This window comes from Ursus arctos, unplaced genomic scaffold (genome assembly GCF_023065955.2).
Source record: "Ursus arctos isolate Adak ecotype North America unplaced genomic scaffold, UrsArc2.0 scaffold_36, whole genome shotgun sequence".
NCBI classification, from domain to species: domain Eukaryota; kingdom Metazoa; phylum Chordata; class Mammalia; order Carnivora; family Ursidae; genus Ursus; species Ursus arctos.
In genome coordinates, this window is record NW_026623050.1 from 7,075,851 (window position 1) to 7,095,668 (window position 19,818).

A 19,818-nucleotide genomic window follows, 5' to 3' on the forward strand; every position below is an offset into this window, starting at 1 on the left:
ATGAGGACCCGTGGATTTTCAGAGGGCCCACATTCAGTTCAGGGGAGCCCCGGTCGGTTGAACCTTGCATCCATGCTCCCTCTCGAGGGCATCGCCCAGCGTCTGCATAGGGGCAGGGTCAACAGATGTCCAGGTGGGTCCAACCCCGCTGTGATTTGCGGCCTCCGATGGACTCACAGCACTCCTGCTCTTGGTAGCACCCAGGACACACGGGTCTCTAGTGGGAGAAAAAGGGAGGAGTCCCAGCTGTGGACACTTGCATTTCAGTTCTGAGCCCGCCCCGGGACCCTTTCTCGCTCAGCAAATGTGGGCAAAGAGGGACTCCAGCAAACTGGATTGCTGGTGGCATCTTAGCGGGATAATGAACTTCTGGGAGAGTTCCCACGTGGCAAATAGATATTTCATAAATGCCTTTTGATGGCAAGGAGAATTTAACCCTTTCCTCCTTAAAAAGGATTTCTAGGTCTCTGGGATCCCTTGCATTTTGTGTCTCTGAGGATAATAACGGTTTTGTTTGGTCCTTCACTGTTTGCAAAGTCAGGATGTGTAAGAGGGGGTAGAGAGAGTTCCAGATCTACCAGTATTGAGCAAGAGGCATTCTGTAGGACTGGATGTCTCCCTTGAGAGGCAGGCAAGTGCCGGCGCCAGTAAAGGAGCGAGTTCTTACGAACTCCTAGGCCAGGATTTGGAGGTGGAAGCAAACAGAACTAGGTAGGGATGGATGCCAGCTCAGAGGAGAGCTAGAGACACTCTTTGGCACCCTGGGCAGGTCTAGGGACCGTAGAGTATGGGCGGAGCGAGTGTGAGGAACCCACTTGTCAGGATCGCTGGGAGGCAAGCCCTGGGCCCCCCTCTCTCGGGCCTGGGGACTCCGCCTGCCCATAACCTACATTAACTCTGGAGCGCAGCCTGGGCCCATCTGCCGGCCCCCGCCCCACCTCGGTTCCCCACGCCAACCCGCTCGCGCCAGATGGTGGCTGGGAGGGGTGGCCGTGCGTGGGGGACCCCGGAGCCCATCTCCTCATCTCGCCCCTCCCCCAACCCACGCTCTCCAACCTCTTGTTTCTCATCCTTCCCCCCAATCCTCCACCACCACCCCCAAGTCAAAAAAATCAGACCGTGCTAGGCATAGGCAGCTGTTGTGCTCCACTGCCGCGCCTCCCCCCCTCACGGCCTCCCCCGGGCCCGCGCCGCGTCCCTGCTCCCCCCCCCCGCGCCGATCTTATCGCTCGACGACAGCCATCGCTGTGCGGGCGGGCTGACAGCTGAAGCCACCGGGCCCCCGCTGCCCTCAGCGTCGCAGAGACAGAGAGATCCCCGGCACCCCCCGAGACTGGGAGAAGCCGGCCCTCCCCGGTCTAAGGCCTCCGGGGATCACGCCGGGTTCCGGGAAAGCAGCTGCACTGCCGCCGCTCGAAGTGGGGCCACCCAGGGGAGTCGCGAAGGCGAGACCGACGAAGCCGTCTGAAACCCAAACTAGTCCGCGCGCTTTCAGTTCCACCCTACATCTCGCCCCTATGAGGAGAGGACCCGGGTCTGCCTGACTTCAGTCCCTCACCAGGACTCTCCAGTGGCTTGAGCCAACGCTGGAGCCAGGAGAGTTCCTCCCTGCCCCAACGGAGCGACAGGACGCGGGGGGAGGGGGACTTGGGGCTGCTGGGGTGGGGGGAGACGGTGGGCGGTGGAGCCGAAGCTGAACCCAGGTGAGGGGAGGCGCTGGAGGAGGGGCCAGACCCTCATTACCATACAGCTGAGGACGCGCCCCCCTTCTCGTACCGCGGGGACCACGCCCCCCTCCCCCGTCTCCGGGACCACGGGTCTAGGGGCTGGCACCAGTAGAGCCCAGGCTGGGGGCAGAAGGGAGAAGGCACGCGCTGGGCACGCCCCCCGCAACTAGGGAGGGAGACGCCCACCAGGAGGAGGGAGGGAACCCCCGAGAGCCCCCCAGTCTTAGACTCAAAGCCCTCGCCTTGCCCGGTGTGGCCACAGAGAGGTTAAAGCGTCCGCTGGTTTCTCTGTTGCACCGGGGACCCGAGGTGGGTGGGCGCTCACAGGTTGGGGACTGAGGTGGCGACAGCTTCCAAGGCTCCGGGAAGAAGGAGATTCGAGTTCTTCGACCCTGCTTTCGCTTTCCGAGCTTAAGTTCTTTTTACCTGCTCGAAGGCTGAAGGTAACTAGCTCCGGCGGCGGACGGACCGCCCACGGGGACTCCCCAGTGTCTCCGCCTCCACGACCATCCGGGAACCACTCGCTCACCTCCCGCCCCATTCCCCCAGGCCCTCCCCCTCCTCTCACAGCCGGGGTCTCGGACCGTAACCCCTCGGCCGCGGAGAACTAGTCACCTTGGCACGCGCAGAGTTAGGGGACCCAGGGGCTGAGAGCGGCACGGAGGGGCGGGGACCTGTGCGTGACTGGCTGGCGGGGACGGGGGATGGCGGGGGCGGAGGCCCCCTCCAGGCCCTGCTGGGGCTGTAGCGCTAGAGGCCCGGAGGGGAGGGGAGAGTGACCATGGGCTCTGAGTGACAGGCGGAGAAGAGAGGAGCCAATATATATAAGGAAGGCTCCCGAGAGCGCAGGTTTCAGTAGCGGCGCAGAGCGCAAGCTGGGAACACGAGGCCAAGAGCCGCAGCTCCAGCCGCCTCAGCGCAGTGTACCGGGCACTAGCCCGCTTGCAGCCCCAGGATTAGCCCGAGGACACGTCCCCAGCCCGACCGCCGCCCAGCCGCCCTCACCTGGATTACCTACCGCCGCAGTTGGAACAGAGCTAACGAGAAGGCGAAGCGGGAGGAAAGCCCCAGAAGAGCCTGGCTTTTCAGGGACCCCTCCGGCGGATAGACGCGCGGGAAAGCGGCGTCCCGAAAGAAGCCAGCTCCAGGGCGGGCGCGGGGAGAGAGCGACGCTCCAGGGGATGGCAGCCGCGTCCCGTAGCGCCTCTGGCTGGGCGCTACTGCTGCTGGTGGCACTTTGGCAGCAGGTAACGTCCCGCGCCCCCTCCACCCCCTCCCGCCGCGCCCGGAGCCTGAGCCCCAGGCGTCCGCCGAGCTGACCGCTCCCCTCCTTCCTCCCTCGGTCCCTGTGCAATAGCGCGCAGCCTGCTCCGGAGTCTTCCAACTGCAGCTGCAGGAGTTTGCCAACGAGAGAGGCGTACTGGCCAGCGGGCGGCCGTGCGAACCCAGCTGCAGGACCTTCTTCCGTGTCTGCCTTAAACACTTCCAGGCGGTCGTGTCGCCCGGGCCCTGCACCTTCGGCAGCGTTTCTACACCTGTGTTGGGCACCAACTCCTTCGCCATCGGGGACGATAGTAGCGGCGGGGTCCGCAACCCTCTTCAACTGCCTTTCAATTTCACCTGGCCGGTGAGCACAGCCTGGGTGCACTGGGAGGTCACGAAAGACGAGAAGGGGGCTCCCTGGGACCAAAGCCCTCCCCCCCCTAGATTTCCTCACTTCCAACCAAACCAAACCAAAACAAAACCAGGGCGCTCTCTTTTGATACTTTCTTCCGACCGTCTCCTGGGACCTCAGCCTCAGGAAGGATATCACCAGTCTCCCTCCTCCCAGTTCTATGCCCTCTTCTCCCAACTCTTGGGATATGATTTTCATCACCTACTATCTCGGCGCGTTTCCCACCTTCGAGTGACTAACATGCGCCCATCTCTTAACCCTCCTACTCGGGGTTCTCCTCTCAGCTTTCCTGCTCGCGCGATGCAGCGCGCAGACCCGTTATGTTGACCCGGGAGCTGTAACTGTATCCTGCAATTAGATTAATTAAACCCGCTGCCGCAAGGCACCCCCACCTCTCCGCCCCTGCTCATCTCGCTCTCTCTCTGTCTTCCCCCGCCCCCTCCTTTGGCCTCCAGGGTACCTTCTCACTCATCATCGAAGCTTGGCACGCGCCAGGAGACGACCTGCGGCCAGGTGAGTAGCTCGCTCCGCCGCCACAGGGGGGCGACACGGCGCAGCGCCGAAAGAGTTAACCTGTAATAGGCGGGGGAAGTGCGGGGTGGGGGGTGGGGGTGCAGGACGCTAAGCTCCGCCTGGAGCTGCGCCCCGCGCTGGACGCTCGGATTCCGCTCGCTGCCTGGACTCTGAGCACAATTGCGTTTCCTGCGGGTTATTTTTGGCGTGGGAACGCGGGGAGCACGGCGGTGAGAAAGGCCGAAGCTGCCAGCGCCGCTGACGGGCCCCTTCCTGTATTTTACACCTTTCGCGAATTCCGCTCCTTTGGAAAGGGAATAATGGCTTTGGGATGTTGTTCTGACACAGAGGAAAAGGATATTTCAGCAGCACAACAATTCTCACTTTGAAAAGGAAAAAGAAAAGCATTACCCATCTCTGAGGGCAGAACCCGTGAATGGGCACCAGAGGACCCCTTGCTCCCAGGGTCCTCTCCGGCCTGGCTTTCTTTTCCTTTCCTTTTCTTTTCTCTTCTCTTCTCTTCTCTTCTCTTCTCTTCTCTTCTCTTCTCTTTTCTCTCCTTTTCTTTCTCCCTCCCTCTCTCCCTCCTTCCTTCCCTTCTCTCTCTTTTTTTTCTTCCCCATGTGGACCTCTTTTCCTCTTTTCTGGTCTATCTGCCCCCAGAACACTGGGATATCTTAACATCCTTCTGTTGTCCCCTTTTTAAATGATGTCGGGTCTTCTGCACATGCACGCCCGCACGCGCGCGCGCACACACACACAGCAGCAGCTAAGCAGTGGGACACTTGGGTTCCTCTGGCCTGTGCTTGCTGGCAGCTGGGGGTCATCTGGACAGCTGGTTTGATCCAGCAGTTGCTGGCACTCTCGGGACTGGCTGCCCTTCCTTGACCTGGCCCTCTGCCCCTTCAGAGGCCTTGCCACCAGACGCGCTCATCAGCAAGATCGCCATCCAGGGCTCCCTAGCTGTGGGCAAGAACTGGTTACTGGATGAGCAGACCAGCCCCTCAGCGAGGCTGCGCTACTCTTACCGGGTCATCTGCAGTGACAACTACTATGGGGACAGCTGCTCGCGCCTGTGCAAGAAGCGCAATGACCACTTCGGCCACTACGTGTGCCAGCCAGATGGCAGCCTGTCCTGCCTCCCCGGCTGGACTGGGGAGTACTGCGAAGAGCGTAAGCAGCCAAGCTCCTGCCTACCTGGCAGGGGTCCCCAGAGCAAACACAGTGGCCTCTTTACAGCCACAGCCTACCGCCCTCACAGAACAGGTCTGGGCTGCCCACTAGCCGGGCCTCAGGAACAGGTGGGGATGCTTAGGACAGGCGTGGACTCTGATCTGTCTCTTCTTAGTGCTCCTCCCCATCTTGCCAGAGCCCACAAGGACCCCGTAATCGCATTCCACCCAGCCTGGATTCTCCTTCCCTGTGCCACTGTTGCCCTTTATAACAGCCGTGGCTCCTCTGAGAGGCCAGGAGTGGGAAGTGAGCCCAGTAGAGCTGGGGGCACCCCCAGGGCCAGGAGAGGGAGAGTGGGGCTTCAGAGTCCGTGGCATTCCAACCTCACCCAGCTCTGTTTTCTTTCCTCAGCTGTCTGTCTTTCTGGCTGTCATGAACAGAATGGCTACTGCAGCAAGCCAGCCGAGTGCATGTGAGTAGGGGACAGGAAGCGGGTGAGGAGGGAGCCCTCCCGACCAAGCCCTCACCTCACCCTCAGCCTCCCTTTTGTTCAACAGCTGCCGCCCAGGCTGGCAGGGCCGCCTCTGCAACGAATGCATCCCCCACAATGGCTGTCGCCATGGCACCTGCAGCATCCCCTGGCAATGCACCTGTGATGAGGGCTGGGGCGGCCTTTTCTGTGACCAAGGTGAGTCGGGGCAGAGAGAGGACGCAGAGGGGTTGGGAGAGATGGGTAGGGGGTGGGAACTAGAGCGGTCCCCCTTCTTGCTTGGTGACTGCCCGGCTGGTTTCCCCATTATCCTTCAAGGAGGTGGGGCTCATAAGGATGCTTAGGATTGGCCTAGAATGAGATGGTGGGTCCTTCTTGCAGGTGCTGGGGAGGCAGGGTGGCTGGAGAAGCCAGGAGCATGACAGGTTGGCAGCCTGGAGGTCGCACTCAAATTCTAGCAAGGCCCAGGGGGAGGGATGCTGGGCTCAGTTCCTCTTTCTACCTTGTAGTTACCTATTAACCCCCTAAGTGTTTGCTTACCTGCCAGGGCTGTTTGAGCAGCTCTCCCCTAAACAGCTGTCTAGTGGGGTGTGCCCACCAGCTGCCCGGAGGCTGTGGGCAAGCTGGGCCTCTGGGCGGAGTGGCATCTAACCGACTTCTTGGTGTGGGGCAGAGACGGCCTCCCTTGTTCCTCCCCCGGGGGTGCTTGCCAGGCAGCTGCCTGAGCCCACAATCTCCTTCTGGGTCTGGGAGGGCGGCTGGTCACTCCGGCTGTGGGGGGCCGGCCAGCGCTAACCGTGGGGGAGGGAGCCTTTGCTCCCTCATCCTGCAGCCAGCTGCAGCGTGTGCCTCCCATTTTCAGGGTCAAAGAGGGTGGCTGCTGCCATGGAGACACCAGCACAAGCCTTGGGAGGCTGGGCAGGGGGCTTGCCAGGCTAGAAAGAACTTGCCTGGACCCTGACTTGCTGGCAGCAAGGGCTTGGAATTCAGCCCCTGTATTCTGTGTGTGTGTGTGTGTGTGTGTGTGTGTGTGTTGCTTTCTCCCTCCTCTCCCCTACCCCAAACACGCGTACACACCTGTTCCTGCCCGCTGTCTTTCCTCTCCCCACATTTGCTCCCAGGTGACACCGTCGTATACTCATCATAGGCAAACACAGCCCTTCCAGTCTCTCTGTTTGCTCTGTATTTGCTCCTTCCCTATTCTTCCCAAATAAGAAAACAAATACTTGTATTTCGAAATACTCTCGTAATGCATTTCCCTTTAAAAAATGCCTGGTCACTACTTAAGGGGGCTCTTGCCTCCTCTCTACCATTTCCACCTGTTAACATTTTATCCCTCCTTTCCAGGCTTATCTCAGCTGCCCCTCCTCCACAAAGCCCTTTCTGACTTCCTCCTCCACATGTGGCCTTGCCATCCCTCCTCTTCCTTCCCTTCCTTCTACCCTGGTGGCCAGTGGTTGTGAGCTTACCTAGCAGGCAGCTGTCCAACTGTATTTTTTTTTAACTTTGGTTGGTTGCACAGGTCAGATATGGGTCAAGGAAGAAGGGTAGTTGGGGCGGGACAACTTTGGGCTGAAGCCTCTGGGCCACACATGGGCAGTGAACTTGCACTACCAGGAGCCTGGAGTGGGGACCGTTGTACAGCCCCGCTCAGCTGGCTGGTCCCTGTCTCCGCAGATCTCAATTACTGCACCCACCACTCCCCCTGCAAGAACGGGGCGACGTGCTCCAACAGCGGGCAACGGAGCTACACGTGCACCTGCCGCCCAGGCTACACTGGCGTGGACTGCGAGCTGGAGCTCAGCGAGTGTGACAGCAACCCCTGTCGCAACGGGGGCAGCTGTAAGGTGAGCCTCGGGGCGGCCCAGGTCTGGCCAGATAGGGCCCCGGTGGCCTCACCCGGGCGGCCCGCGGAGGTGCGGCCGTGGCATTGTGGGGGGGTGGGGTCTGGCCCCAGGCCATGCATCCTTGCCCCCCAGGGCCTGACTTGGGCCTCTTCCTGGTCTCTCTGCAGGACCAGGAGGATGGCTACCGCTGCCTGTGTCCCCCAGGCTACTATGGCCTGCACTGCGAACACAGTACTTTGAGCTGCGCAGACTCCCCCTGCTTCAATGGGGGTTCCTGCCGGGAGCGCAGCCAGGGGGCCAGCTATGCCTGTGAATGCCCCCCCAACTTCATGGGCTCCAACTGTGAGAAGAAAGTGGACAGGTGTACCAGCAACCCCTGTGCCAATGGTGAGTCTTGTTGCCTTGCTAACCCGGGGAGCCAGGCTTCGGACTCAGAGAGCCTTCTGGTGAGGGAGAGTCAGGAGAGGACAAAGGCCGGGCTGTCCCTCTGGGCAGGCTGAGATGGCCTCACCCTGCTCTGGGTGGTGAAGAGCTGGCATGGAAGAGATGCAGGTTGGCAGAGGGCGCGGGCCTTAGGGGGAGGAGAGGTGCACATCCTGCTTCAGGTCCTATTCCTATGTCGGAGCCCTCTCCTGGCAGGGGTGGCTTCTGACCCTCCCCAGAAAGTCTTGGGCTAGGGACAGGGACCTATGAGGCCTCGTGTCCCTCCTGGAGGGAGGCTGGCACAGTCAGGGCCCAACTTCGCAAGGCCTCACCTTGCCCCGTGGCCACGCAGAGCCTGGCATGGCACAGGGCATCTAAAATGTTCAGCATTTTTTGGGGTGCAAAGCACGCTGGTTATCTTTGTCTCCTTGGCCTCCTGATGACCCTCTGTGAGGCAGGCAGACGGCACCATGCAGGAGAGAAGCCTCAGGAGCTGGAGAGGGGTGGGAACAGCTGAAACAGAGTCTGTTCTCTGGCTAATCGCCCCGTTAACTTTGTTAACTGATAATTACATTTATTTAAGCATTTACTATACACCAGGCATGGGCTCCTGCCTTCATGCGTCATCCGACCTAAGCCTCAGAGGTCTCCTGTGGACGGGACAGCATTATACTCTAATTTAACAAGGGAGGAAGCTGAGGCTCAGAATGTGGCAAAGCAAAGGTGCCAGGTCACCTTCAGCCTGAGACACACTGCGATCCAGAGCCAAGCTTACCCGTCCGAGTCCTCTGCGAGGCTCTGTGAGACGCTAGTCATTCTCGCACACCGGCTCACTGAGGCGTACGGGGCCAGAGGCACCCTCAAGCCCAGGTCTCCTGACTCCTGGTACGGTGCTCTTTGTGGTGGGATCTGCGGTAGGGCGCTCACCCTCTGCCCCGGGGGGGTTCCCAGGCGATGGCTGACTTGTGACCCACGTGTACCCACAGGGGGCCAGTGCCTGAACCGTGGTCCTAACCGTGTGTGCCGCTGCCGTCCTGGCTTCACAGGCCCCCACTGTGAACTCCACATCAGCGACTGTGCCCGCAACCCTTGTGCCCACGGCGGCACTTGCCACGAGCTGGAGAACGGGCTCGTGTGCACCTGCCCCGCTGGCTTCTCTGGCCGGCGCTGCGAGGTGCGGATACCTTCCGACGCCTGTACCTCGGGACCCTGCTTCAATGGGGCCACCTGCTACCCTGGCCTCTCCGAGGACAGCTTCGTCTGCAACTGTCCCTATGGCTTTGTGGGCAGCCGCTGCGAATTCCCTGTGAGCATGCCACCCAGCTTCCCCTGGGTGGCTGTCTCTCTGGGTGTGGGCCTGGTGGTGGTGCTGGTGTTGCTGGGCATGGTGGCAGTGGCTGTGCGGCAGCTGCGGCTTCGGCGGCCTGACGATGGTAGCAGGGAGGCCATGAACAACTTGTCGGACTTCCAGAAGGACAACCTGATCCCTGCCGCCCAGCTCAAGAACACAAACCAGAAGAAGGAGCTGGAAGTGGACTGTGGCCTGGACAAGTCCAACTGTGGGAAACAGCAGAACCACACACTGGACTATAATCTGGCCCCAGGGCCTCTGGGGCGAGGGACCATGCTGGGGAAGTACTCCCACAGTGATAAGAGCTTAGGGGAGAAGGCGCCACTGCGGTTACACAGGTGAGCAGCCCTGGAGGCCCAGGGCCTGGCCACAGAGCCCTGCGTGGTACTCCCTCGGCTCCCCCAGGACAGGTGCGAGGCTGGCACCAGGCCCTTGACTCCCTTGACTGCTTTTCAGCAGACGGGGGTTTTGCTACTGACAGGAGGCTCCTCTGACAAGATTCCTGAGAGGGGTCCTTTGTCCCTCCTTCTCGTTCATTCATTCACAAATGTCAAGGGATCACACTGTGTTTCTTAGGACTTCCATCTTTCCATGGGATGGCTTGCCTGGAGGAGCAATGCCGGCTTTTTCCAGGCCTGAGACCCTGGTCAGGTTGGGGTTCCTGTGGCTCTCTTGAGGGCCGGTTCCTAACTGCCCCCCAAGCTGGCCTTGAGATCACCAGTCCCTGTGTCTTCTCTCAGAGCCAGTGCCCTTTGGCACTCCAGGGTCCGGGTTAGCACCCCACCTGTCCCCCAGCCCTCTCCCCGTCCCCCCTTCACCGGCCTGTCTTGTGTTCCCTCAGTGAAAAGCCGGAGTGTCGGATATCAGCGATATGCTCCCCCAGGGACTCCATGTACCAGTCTGTGTGTTTGATATCAGAAGAGAGGAACGAATGTGTCATTGCCACAGAGGTGAGTGCTGGGCTCGCCTTTCCCTCCAGCATGTCCCCTCCTGCCATTCTGGAATGGGAAAGTAGCCTGGTGACTTTCAACCCCAGGGGCCGCTCCTGAAGGGTGGGTCAGAGCCCCTCCTTGGCGGGCCAGGTTCAGTGGCTCTTGGGGCCCTGCTGGCCCCGTTGCCGCAGAGGGTGTGAAACAGGAGCCGTGGGGGTGAGTGGGGGCCTAGCTCTTCCCGCTGTTAGCTCTGGGCTGGGTGGCTGTGGCACCTGGCCAGCTCCCCGGCACTGCTTCCCAGCTGCTGGGGGGGGGGGCGGTGAGAGTGGTTGCCTTGTGCCCCTCCTGCCCCTCCTCACTGCTCCCTCCACCGGCCCACCGCATGAACACAGGCTCCCAGGCCTGTGCTTGCATCAGGGCCGAAGGATGGGGAGGGCTGCCCCACCTTCCCTTCACCCTGCCTGCCTGATGGGCTTCTCCCAGGGAGGCGCAGGGCAGCCATGGAGGGAGCGCTTGTCCTCCAGGGTAACTGGCTTCCCTGCTTTCCACCGACCTCCAGGTATAAGGCAGGAGCCTTCCCAGGCCATCCCAGCTCCGCCCCAGCAGCTGGATCTTCCTTCCGCATTGTTTACATTGCATCCTGGACGGGACATTTTTAATATGCAACGTGCTGCTCTCAGGAGGAAGAGGGAATGGCATGACCTGGACAGACTGTGAACTTGCCAAGAGACGCAGTACCCTTCCACGCCTTTGGGTGTCTGTCTGGCATCAGATTGGCAGCCGCGCCAGCCAGGGGAACAGAGAAGAGACGTGCCCCTGGGACCCGCCCTGCCAGCAGTGGCCTTCAGAGGGCCCCCTTGGGGATCTGGCCTGTTTTCCAGAGGGAGAGGCAGTGGCCCCATGGGGCCTGGAGCTGCTGTGGCCTCCACTGGCATCTGTGTTTCCGAAAGTGCCTTTGGCCCAGGCCCCATGGCGACAGCTGGGTCCAAATCAGAGAGGAGAGTGGAGGCCACTACAGGCAGGGCCGTCCGTGGGCCAGGATACCACCGGGTGCTTTGGGCAGGAATTGCTGCAGGTGACGTGAGCGCCTGAAGCGGGAGGAGCACTTTCTGCCCTGTGCCCCCGACTACTGCCTGTGGGCCTTGCTCAGAACACCCTCCAGCTTCTCCCCGGGCTTGGCCCTCTGGGCAAGGCTGGTGGTAAGCCTTCCGTGGTTTCCCCAGCCTTGGCCTTGGTGCCGCTGGGTTCCCGTGAGCAGATAGGTGAAGGGCCTGCCCCATCGGCCAGCCAGGGGATCCAGGCCTAATTGGGGAACTCAGGGCAGTGTTGTTGGAAATTCCAGTGAGGGAGAAATGAGGTGCCGTTGCCACCTAGGCCCTTTCCTCCCTTGAACCATTCCTACAGCCTCGAGCCTGGGCTTTGCCCAACCCACTACTGCCCCCAGACCACCCTTGAAGCCGATCTTCAGAAATCAATAATATGAGTTTTTATTTTGTTTTTTGTAGTTTATTTTGGAGTCTAGTATTTCAATAATTTAAGAATCAGAAGCACTGACCTTTCTACATTTTATAACATTATTTTGTATATAATGTGTATTTATAATATGGAACAGATGTGTACAGGAGTTTATTACTTCTTGGGTCCTGTCTTTGTGATGGCAAAGTGGGAATGCTCTCTCCTCTGACTCCCCTTCTCATACTGCTGCCGGCTGCCCTGCTGGGACCGCCGGGAACTGTGCATGCACTTGGCTTTGGCCTGGTGTGCTCCAGACCCTTGTCCCCTTCCAGTCCTTGCAGCTCACCCATCTAGTCCCAGGCCTAGACCAGCCAGCCGTGCCTGCTGTCTTGAGGCTGCTGTGGCTTGCACCATCACTTGGGAGATATGCCCCCTGACCCGAATCTATCCCCCTATCTCTCCTCAAACCTAAAAAAATTTTGGGCTCCCTAGTCAGCCTTGGGGATACGGAATTTGGGGGAAGGGATGATTCTGCCTGTGTTCCTCTTTCCAAAAGGATTCGTTTCTTGGAGAATGGGGTCTGTGAACCAGAATAACATCTGGGTCCTTCCTCCTGCCACCGCAGGGTTTTAGACCGGTACCTACCTACTCTTTTCTCAGTCCCAGCAGGGCACTGGTCTTGGGGGAAGGGGGGGCGCTCGCCTTAGGCCTGTCCTCCTTGGAGCTGGCCAGGAAGGTGGAGTCTGGGCACCTGGTCTGCCCAGAGCTGCAGGGATTAATTGAAGACTGCAGGGAGAGGAGGAGGACGAGGAGGTGGCCTTCCCTGAGTCCAGGTTTCTCAGGCTGAGGCACTAACGAAGGAGTTTCAGTCTCTACATGTCTACTTTCCTGTAAGGTGCAGGATGGTCCCTGGGGGGGGTGCAGGATGGGGGGGACCCACAGTCCTCTCTCCACAGCCACAGACACACCCCATGGAGAGCAAATGATGAAAAAATTGAGCCACTGACAAAGGCCAAGCAGATGCTCCCAGCCTGTCCATAGTAAAGCAAAATAGGCGCGCCAGCTGCTCCCCATGGCGTCCAAGTACATGCATGCTCCTCGCCCTCCCTTTTCCTCTTTCTCCCTGACACACAGGCCATGCCCGCCCTTGACCTGGGAGCTTATGCCAGAGACATGGGAGCAAGAGACGCAGGCTCACCCACCCTCACCCACAGGCGCACGCTCCACGCCTTGCCCTTGCTCCCCTCACTGCACACACAGGGTATCAAACAGGAAAGCATTCAGGGAACCGTTCCCACAGCCTGCGCCGGCAGCAGGGGGAAGAACAGCACGACCTCACTCTTCCTGCCCAAAATGAAACAGGAAAGCGGCTCCCGGGCCCTGGGGGCTGGGGAAACTGGGCTGGGACACAAGGCAGATGACGAGGCTCCCATGTGGGGGACAGGTAGGACACCCGCGAGCCTGCACGTCCACACAACTGGGCTGTGCTGGGCTTCACGGGCCGCCAGCGGCTCAGAGAAGAGCTTCGGAGCGGGCTGGCTAGCTAAACCCACTCGCCCACTCTGATGCCCTAGACGGGGAGCTGGGAGAGCCCACCACGCAGGCTCCCCGGGGAAGGAGGTTTGGGCTAGGCAGCTCCAAGCCGTGGCTCCCCCTCCAGCGACGGGCAGAAGCTAGGCCAAGCGCTGCGGTGTGAACGGGCCACAGCAAAAGCCCTCCTGTGCCTAGCCTGGAGGTCACCCCTGAGGGTCCGGCCGCTTCTCGTAGGTGAGGTACCCGAGACTTTCTGGAGAGAGTGTCCAGGTGTACAGGAGGGGTCCCAGGCTTGGCGGAAACAAGGCCAGACAAAGCACTGGGAAGGGCTCTCCATGGTTAAGCAAATGCCTGCTTAATTCGTAAGAGTATTTCCTAAGAGAATTCAGAGTTTCGTGGCTCCTAACAGCCTGCAGGCAGTGCCCAGCCTAAAGGCTCATCTGACCCCATGGTGAACTCCAGCTCTGCGGACAGCTGCTTTTCCAGGGCCCACTGGCGGCTAACCACCTGGGTATCTCTGTGGGGCGGGAGGTGAGTCAGGAAGAGGCTGAGAAGGGAGGAATGCCTTTATCCCGCTTCTTCAGCGGGGGGGGGGGGGGGGGGGGGGGGGCTCCTGCCTCAGCGCCACGGTCAGACTAGTTAGGGGAGGAAGCAAAAAGACAGGGGCTCCTATCCGGCACCCCCCGCCCCGCCCTCCATCGCGGGCTAAATAAGGCCACTAAACTCCAGCCCTGCGGGGACCCACACACAGAGCTCTCCCCTCCCTGCATCTCTCCCAGCCCTTCCTCGTGGGTCCCGCAGGGTCGGCGAACCCAGCCCTCCGTCCCACGTGGCCTGCTGCATTCCGGGAAGGGGATGGAAGTGATTCACTCAGGGAACTGTGACTGTCCCTTCCCGGGGAGAGGATGCGCCTTCCCCGGGTGGCCGCGCCCTCCCTCGCGCCCAGGGTGCACGGCTCGGCCCCGTGGCCCGGCCGCATCCCGGCGGACCCGGAGCCCCGGGCGCGGCGGAAAAGGCAGGTGCGGCGCGCTGGCCCGATCGGCCCTCCACCTGCCGCGGCCGCCGGGCGCCCCGGAGGTCCCGCGCCCCCCCGCCAAGCCCCCCAGCGCTCTTTGTTACAGCCCGACCCGACTTCCTGTTTGCGGCCTCCAGACCCCGGCTCACTTCCCGGGCCGGGAAGCCGCCGAAGGCCGCGAGTTTCTCGGAGACGCCCCCGCCCGCCGGGCTCCGCCTCCTGCCTCCCCGAATCCCGCCCCGGGCCTGGGAGCCCGCGCGGGGCCGGCGGGAGGGACGGCCCGGGCCCCGCTGCCCGGCACCAGAGGGCGCTGCGCGGCCGTCGGGGGCCGCCGTCTCCTGCGGGGCCTCGCGGCTCAGCCCTTCTCCGTCCCGGGGCCCGAGGGGACGAGCCGGGGGAGGGGGCGGCGGGCTGGAGTTCGGTGTTGGTCTTAGTCGCGCAGAGCTCCCTAGGGCGCCGATCCCGAGAGAGTAAACTGCAGAGCGCTCAGGCCACGGTCCCCTAGAGACGCCTCAGGGTATCCCGAGAAGCGGGGCCCTTTCGCGAACAGCTAGCGCCCTCCCCGCCTCGCAGTCCTCCAGCCACTCCCGACCTGCAGGCACCCTGGACTCCAGCGAGTGGGGACGCGCTGGAAAGAGCACCGGGTCTGAGCTGGGAGGCTGAAGCTCCTTTTAGCAGTACCTCTCATTGCCAGGTGACCTGGGACACGTGCATCCATTTCTTCATTCCTTCCACACTGATGGAGCCCCTTTCCTACGCCAGGCATTGGCGATAAAGCATGGTCTCGGCCCAAGGAGCTCAACCATCCAGATATTAATCTTCAGCCTCGCAGAGGATGCTGATACGTCTTGCACGTTACTGGGAGCTTGAAGTGAGTTGGTGTGTGAAACTATTTGAGAGCAAGGAGTTTCCCCACTGGTTGGTTAATGCTTCTCAAGGTTACGCCAACAAACCACTTTCTGGAGCTGCCACTCTCCCAACCCACAGGATGGGGGTGGGCTAGAGAGGAGCTTGGAGGCTGGCTGGATAGTCCCAGCAGCAGCCCTAGGACCAACGAGGCAGCTGAGATCCCACCTGGTCTCCACCATGGTTTACTGTTGTGCACCTGTCTTTTTTTCTCTCTTAGATTTTATTTATTTATTTGTCAGAGAGAGACCACAAGCAGGGGGAGCGGCAGGCAGAGGGAGAAGCAGACTCCTCACTGAGCAAGGAGCCCGATGCAGGGCTTGATCCCAGGACCCTGGGATCATGACCTGAGCCCAAGGCAGACACTTAACCAACGGAGCCACCCAGGCGTCCCCTGTGCCCCTGTCTTTAAGGAACACCCCTAGTTTAGGTCAGCCTCCAATGTGGGAAGTACTGGAAGGGGACCCTGGCTCTGGGAAGGGATGGCAGGACCCCAAGTCCTCAAGAGTCCCCTTCCCCTTGCAGATCTGTCACAAGTGGCTTTCGCCACATTTCCCCTGGCCTCTGGGACCCTTTTAATGCTCTGGCAAAGAGTGGCCTCAGCCTGTTCCCTTCATGCCCAAAGACCCTCTGAGTCCACAATGCAGGGTCTGAAAAGCCAGCCAAAGCTACGACAGACACAAGGTAACTAGCATCTCCAGAGTCTGGATTTTGCAACAGGTCAGCTCTGGGCAGGAGCCTGTCCTGTGTCATGGCACCCCCTGCAGGGCAGAGCCGAAGCCCTGTCAGCCATGGCCAGCCTGTCTGTCTCCAGTGCTCCGCTCCTTGGCTCAGTTTGAAGGCAAAGCAAGACCTGGGGGTTAGCAGACAGGCGCGTGCCACTTGGCTTGTCCAAGAATTGCTGTCCATTTCTCACACTGGCAGACATCAGGCCAGGCCCATCTTTCTAGGCCTGGTCTGTTCAGTATCATCCCCACCAGTGGCTCCCTTCACTCGGTGCTTCCTCTTGTATCTCTCTGGTTAAAAGAGATCTAAAAGGTTCTGGAATCTCCTTTCCATTTGCAGTAAGTTCATGGGGGATGGTGTCCCAGCTGCTCTCATTTAAGGGGCTTTACTTCCTTGGCTCTCTAGGGGGCTGAGTCAAACTTTTCCACATGGGCTGTTTTTCTAGAGTTCTCTTAAGCCAGGTCCTATCACACTGCAGCATCTCTGTGAGGTCTGACTCTTGACTCTGACCCCATGGGCCTCCTCTCAGCATCCCTGCCACTCCACTGAAATGCTCCTCATTGCAGTTCTCAACCCTGCATCCAGCCACTGGCTGCCGCCACGAAGGACACCTTCCTCTCTCCTTGGAATTGGGAAAGAGACCCCACCATCCCAGCCCTCTGTTGGAGCCCTGGCCCCTCCCCTGCCAGGTGGACCAGGCCCAAGGTCTGAATAACTAGAACATTGGCTCCCTGGGTACTCTTGTCAGCTGTGTCTTCCTCCCTCCTTAAAAGCTAGAAATAGAGCCAAGTTTTCTCACCATCCCATGCACCCTTCTGTCAGGACAGGGGGGAATCCTTATAGTCCCTGCTTTCGCAGACAGGGGACCAAGTAGCTTTCCACCCTTGGCCCAGGATCCAGCTGGCATAACCAGCAGAGTACTGTCTTCTCTCCCTCATCTGAGGCAGACTGTATTGAGAGATTCAGCTACTCCTTCTTCCCATCCTTTTGCCAGAGTATTGGCAGGACCTATGTCCTTGCTCGTGGGCCAAGGACCTGAGGATATACTTATTTCTCAGAAGTCTGTGGGAGGTATAGCCCCTCATAGATTGCAGATTATTTTTTTTATTTATTTTAGTATTTCTCCCCTCCAAGCATACACAGAAAATCTCTCTCTTTGCTCAAGCAACGATTCTATTAATAGTGGGCTTGGGGCAGACTATCACCCATCTGCCTTTTTTTTTTTTTAAGATTTTATTTATTTGACAGAGAGAGAGAGAGTGCGTGCGTGCACAAGCAGGGGGAGTGGCAGGCAGAAGGAGAGGGAGAAACAGGCTCCCTGCTGAGCAAGAAGCCTGATGTGAGACTCGATCCCAGGACCCTGGGATCATGATCTGAGACAAAGCCAGACACTTAACCAACTGAGCCACCCAGGTGCCCCTATTTGCACCCTATTTGCTGGAACAATCTGTGAATTGCATGGCAAGAATGGAGGGTGAGATAGGTGGAGGTTTCCTCCCTTGAATCAAAAATACCACGACCGCTTTCTTGACCCACTCAATTCTTCTGAACTGTGTTAGACTGAGAGGGTGAAGGAAAACATTCTCCTTTTGCATCTCATCTACTCTCAACACTCTTCTACGACATTACCTCACTTTTTTTTTTTTTGAAGATTTCATTTATGAGAGAGAGAGGGAGAGAATGAACAGGGAAAAGGGCAGAGGGAGAAGCAGGCTCCCCACTGAGCAGGGAGACCGACGCTGCCAGATCCCAAGACCCTGAGATCATGACCCAAGCCGAAGGCAGACACTTAACTGGCTAAACCACCCAGGCGCCCCCACTACTTCGCTTCTGACACCAGACCGCTAGGCTTTCCACATATCAAGTAATTGTGCAACGCCACCTGGGTGTGCTGCCATTTAACTCAGTCCTGACACTGTCTGCCCCGAGATGGCATCAGATCCCACAGACTGAGGGCTCAGTCCCACAAGACTGCCTCCCACCTCAGATGCCCATCACAAGTCTATGTTACTTGTGCTTCTAAGCGGCTGCAGAGCTAAGGTTCCCACGACCCACTCCTTAGATTTGATTAATTTGCTAGAGTGCATCACAGAACTCAGATTACTAGATTATTGGTTTATTATAAAAGGCTATAACTCAGGAACACCCAGAGGGAAGAGATGCATGGGGCCAGGGATGTGGGAAGGGACCTGGAGCTTTCCCGTCCTCTTTGGTTGCCCTACCCTCCTAGCACCTCCCCGTATTTAACAACCCAGAAGCTTCCCGAACCCCCGTCCCTACGGGTTTTTATGGAGGTTTCATTACATAGGTGTGATTGATTAAATCATCAACGACCGGTGATTGAACTCAGTCTTTAGCCCTTCTCTACCCAGAAGTTGGAAGTTGGGGCTGAGAGTTCCAATGTTCTAATCACATGGTTGGTTTCTCTGGCAACCAACCCATCCTTAGGGACTTCCCAAAAAAACCCATTAACTAAATTCAGGTGTGGTTAATGTGGGCTTGTTATGAATAACAAAAGATACCTTTATCACTCTTATCACTTAGGAAATTCCAAGGGTTTTAAGAGCTCTGTGCCAGGAGCAGGATCAAGACCAAATGTGTATGTATGTGTGTATATATACGTGTGTGTCTGTCTGTCTATCTATCTATCTACCTATCTCACCCTCCACTCTTGCCGTGCAATTCACAGATTGTTCCAGCAAATAGGGTGCAAATAGGGACACCTGGGTGGCTCAGTTGGTTAAGTGTCTGGCTTTGTCTCAGATCATGATCCCAGGGTCCTGGGATAGAGTCTCACATCGGGCTCCTTGCTCAGCAGGGAGCCTGTTTCTCCCTCTCCTTCTGCCAGAATATATATATATATATATTCAGATTTATCCATTTATTTTAGAGAGAAGTAGACGGAGAGAGTGTGAGCGGTGGGTGGGGCAGAAAGAGAGGGAGACAAGCAGACTCCCACCAAATGGAGAGCCCAACTTGGGGCTTGATCCCAGGACCCCCCTCCCCAATGACCTGAGCCAAAACCAAGAGTCGGACCGCCAACTGACTGAGCCACCCTGGTGCCCCTATATATTTCTTATCATAAATCATAGGCTAGGGCACCTGGGTGGCACAGCGGTTGAGCGTCTGCCTTCGGCTCGGGGCGTGGTCCCAGCGTTGTGGGATCGAGCCCCACATCAGGCTCCTCCGCTGTGAGCCTGCTTCTTCCTCTCCCACTCCCCCTGCTTGTGTTCCCTCTCTCGCTGGCTGTCTCTATCTCTGTCAAATAAATAAATAAAATTTAAAAAAAAATAAAAGTCTATAGTAAAAATAAAGAGCCAACTATATTAAGTGCTCCCATATGCCAGGTGCTGGCTAAGGTGTTATTTCTTTCAATGCTCATCAGAACCCACAAGGTGGATACGATTATCCCCCATTTCAAAGTTGAGAAAACAGAGAACCAGAGACAGTGTATCTGATGGTAAATGGTGGAGGTGGGCTCAAATCTGGGCAAGCTGACCTTAGAGCCCGTGTCTGGGAAGGTTTGTTGTTCATCCCTTGGGAATCAGCAGCTTTCTAAAGCAGCCTCATCACTTAGGATAATACATTAGCATGGTCCCCGAGCTCCTAGAACACACCCTTCCCTCAGTTCAGAAAATTGTGCCCGCTAACACCAGCCGTTGATTGCAATGACTGGAATGAGAAGTGGGAAGGAACAGATCATAAGGAAATGAGAAGTGATTGTCTGAAGGGGAACAATAAGGAAAGATTAAATTGAGAAAGGTCCAGAAAAGGAGGCTACCATGTGCACCTCATGTGCGAATCATGTGGCACTCTGAGATGGAGGTAATCCTGTCTCATGAGGTGGTACTTCTGTGGGGATGACATCTGCAGCCCCTTCCTGAGGGGATTTTCATCGCAAAGATGGGACGGCTGCTGTAGAAATTAGAGAGGAATCCGCTGAGTGGGATGGTTTACTGCCTGGGAATGTCCCACTTTTGGAAGGAAAGGAGACAGATGTTGTTGGCAAGGATAAACAAGGAATGGGAACAGAAAAGATATATTCCCAGGAA

The 19,818-nt window shown here is 58.4% G+C and overlaps 1 protein-coding gene across 1 annotated transcript; it reads left to right on the top strand.

Moving 5' to 3' along the window:
* Positions 1-2,500: 2,500 nt before the first annotated feature.
* On the top strand, positions 2,501-11,763 carry DLL4 (delta like canonical Notch ligand 4). Its single transcript, XM_026479991.4, has 11 exons — positions 2,501-2,974; positions 3,085-3,354; positions 3,858-3,915; positions 4,825-5,088; positions 5,500-5,560; positions 5,646-5,776; positions 7,256-7,425; positions 7,593-7,812; positions 8,835-9,537; positions 10,041-10,149; positions 10,691-11,763. Exons 1-11 carry the CDS (start codon positions 2,909-2,911, stop codon positions 10,694-10,696), a joined length of 2,058 nt encoding a protein of 685 aa, XP_026335776.1. The 5' UTR covers positions 2,501-2,908; the 3' UTR covers positions 10,697-11,763.
* Positions 11,764-19,818: the final 8,055 nt, after the last annotated feature.

Excerpts from the sequence above, each read along its gene's own strand:
- DLL4 (XM_026479991.4), top strand. The coding sequence starts at position 2,909 with ATGGCAGCCGCGTCCCGTAGCGCCTCTGGCTGGGCGCTACTGCTGCTG. Across the intron at positions 2,975-3,084 it reads TGGTGGCACTTTGGCAGCAG|CGCGCAGCCTGCTCCGGAGT; the intron begins GTAACGTCCCGC and ends CCTGTGCAATAG. Across the intron at positions 7,426-7,592 it reads GCAACGGGGGCAGCTGTAAG|GACCAGGAGGATGGCTACCG; the intron begins GTGAGCCTCGGG and ends GTCTCTCTGCAG.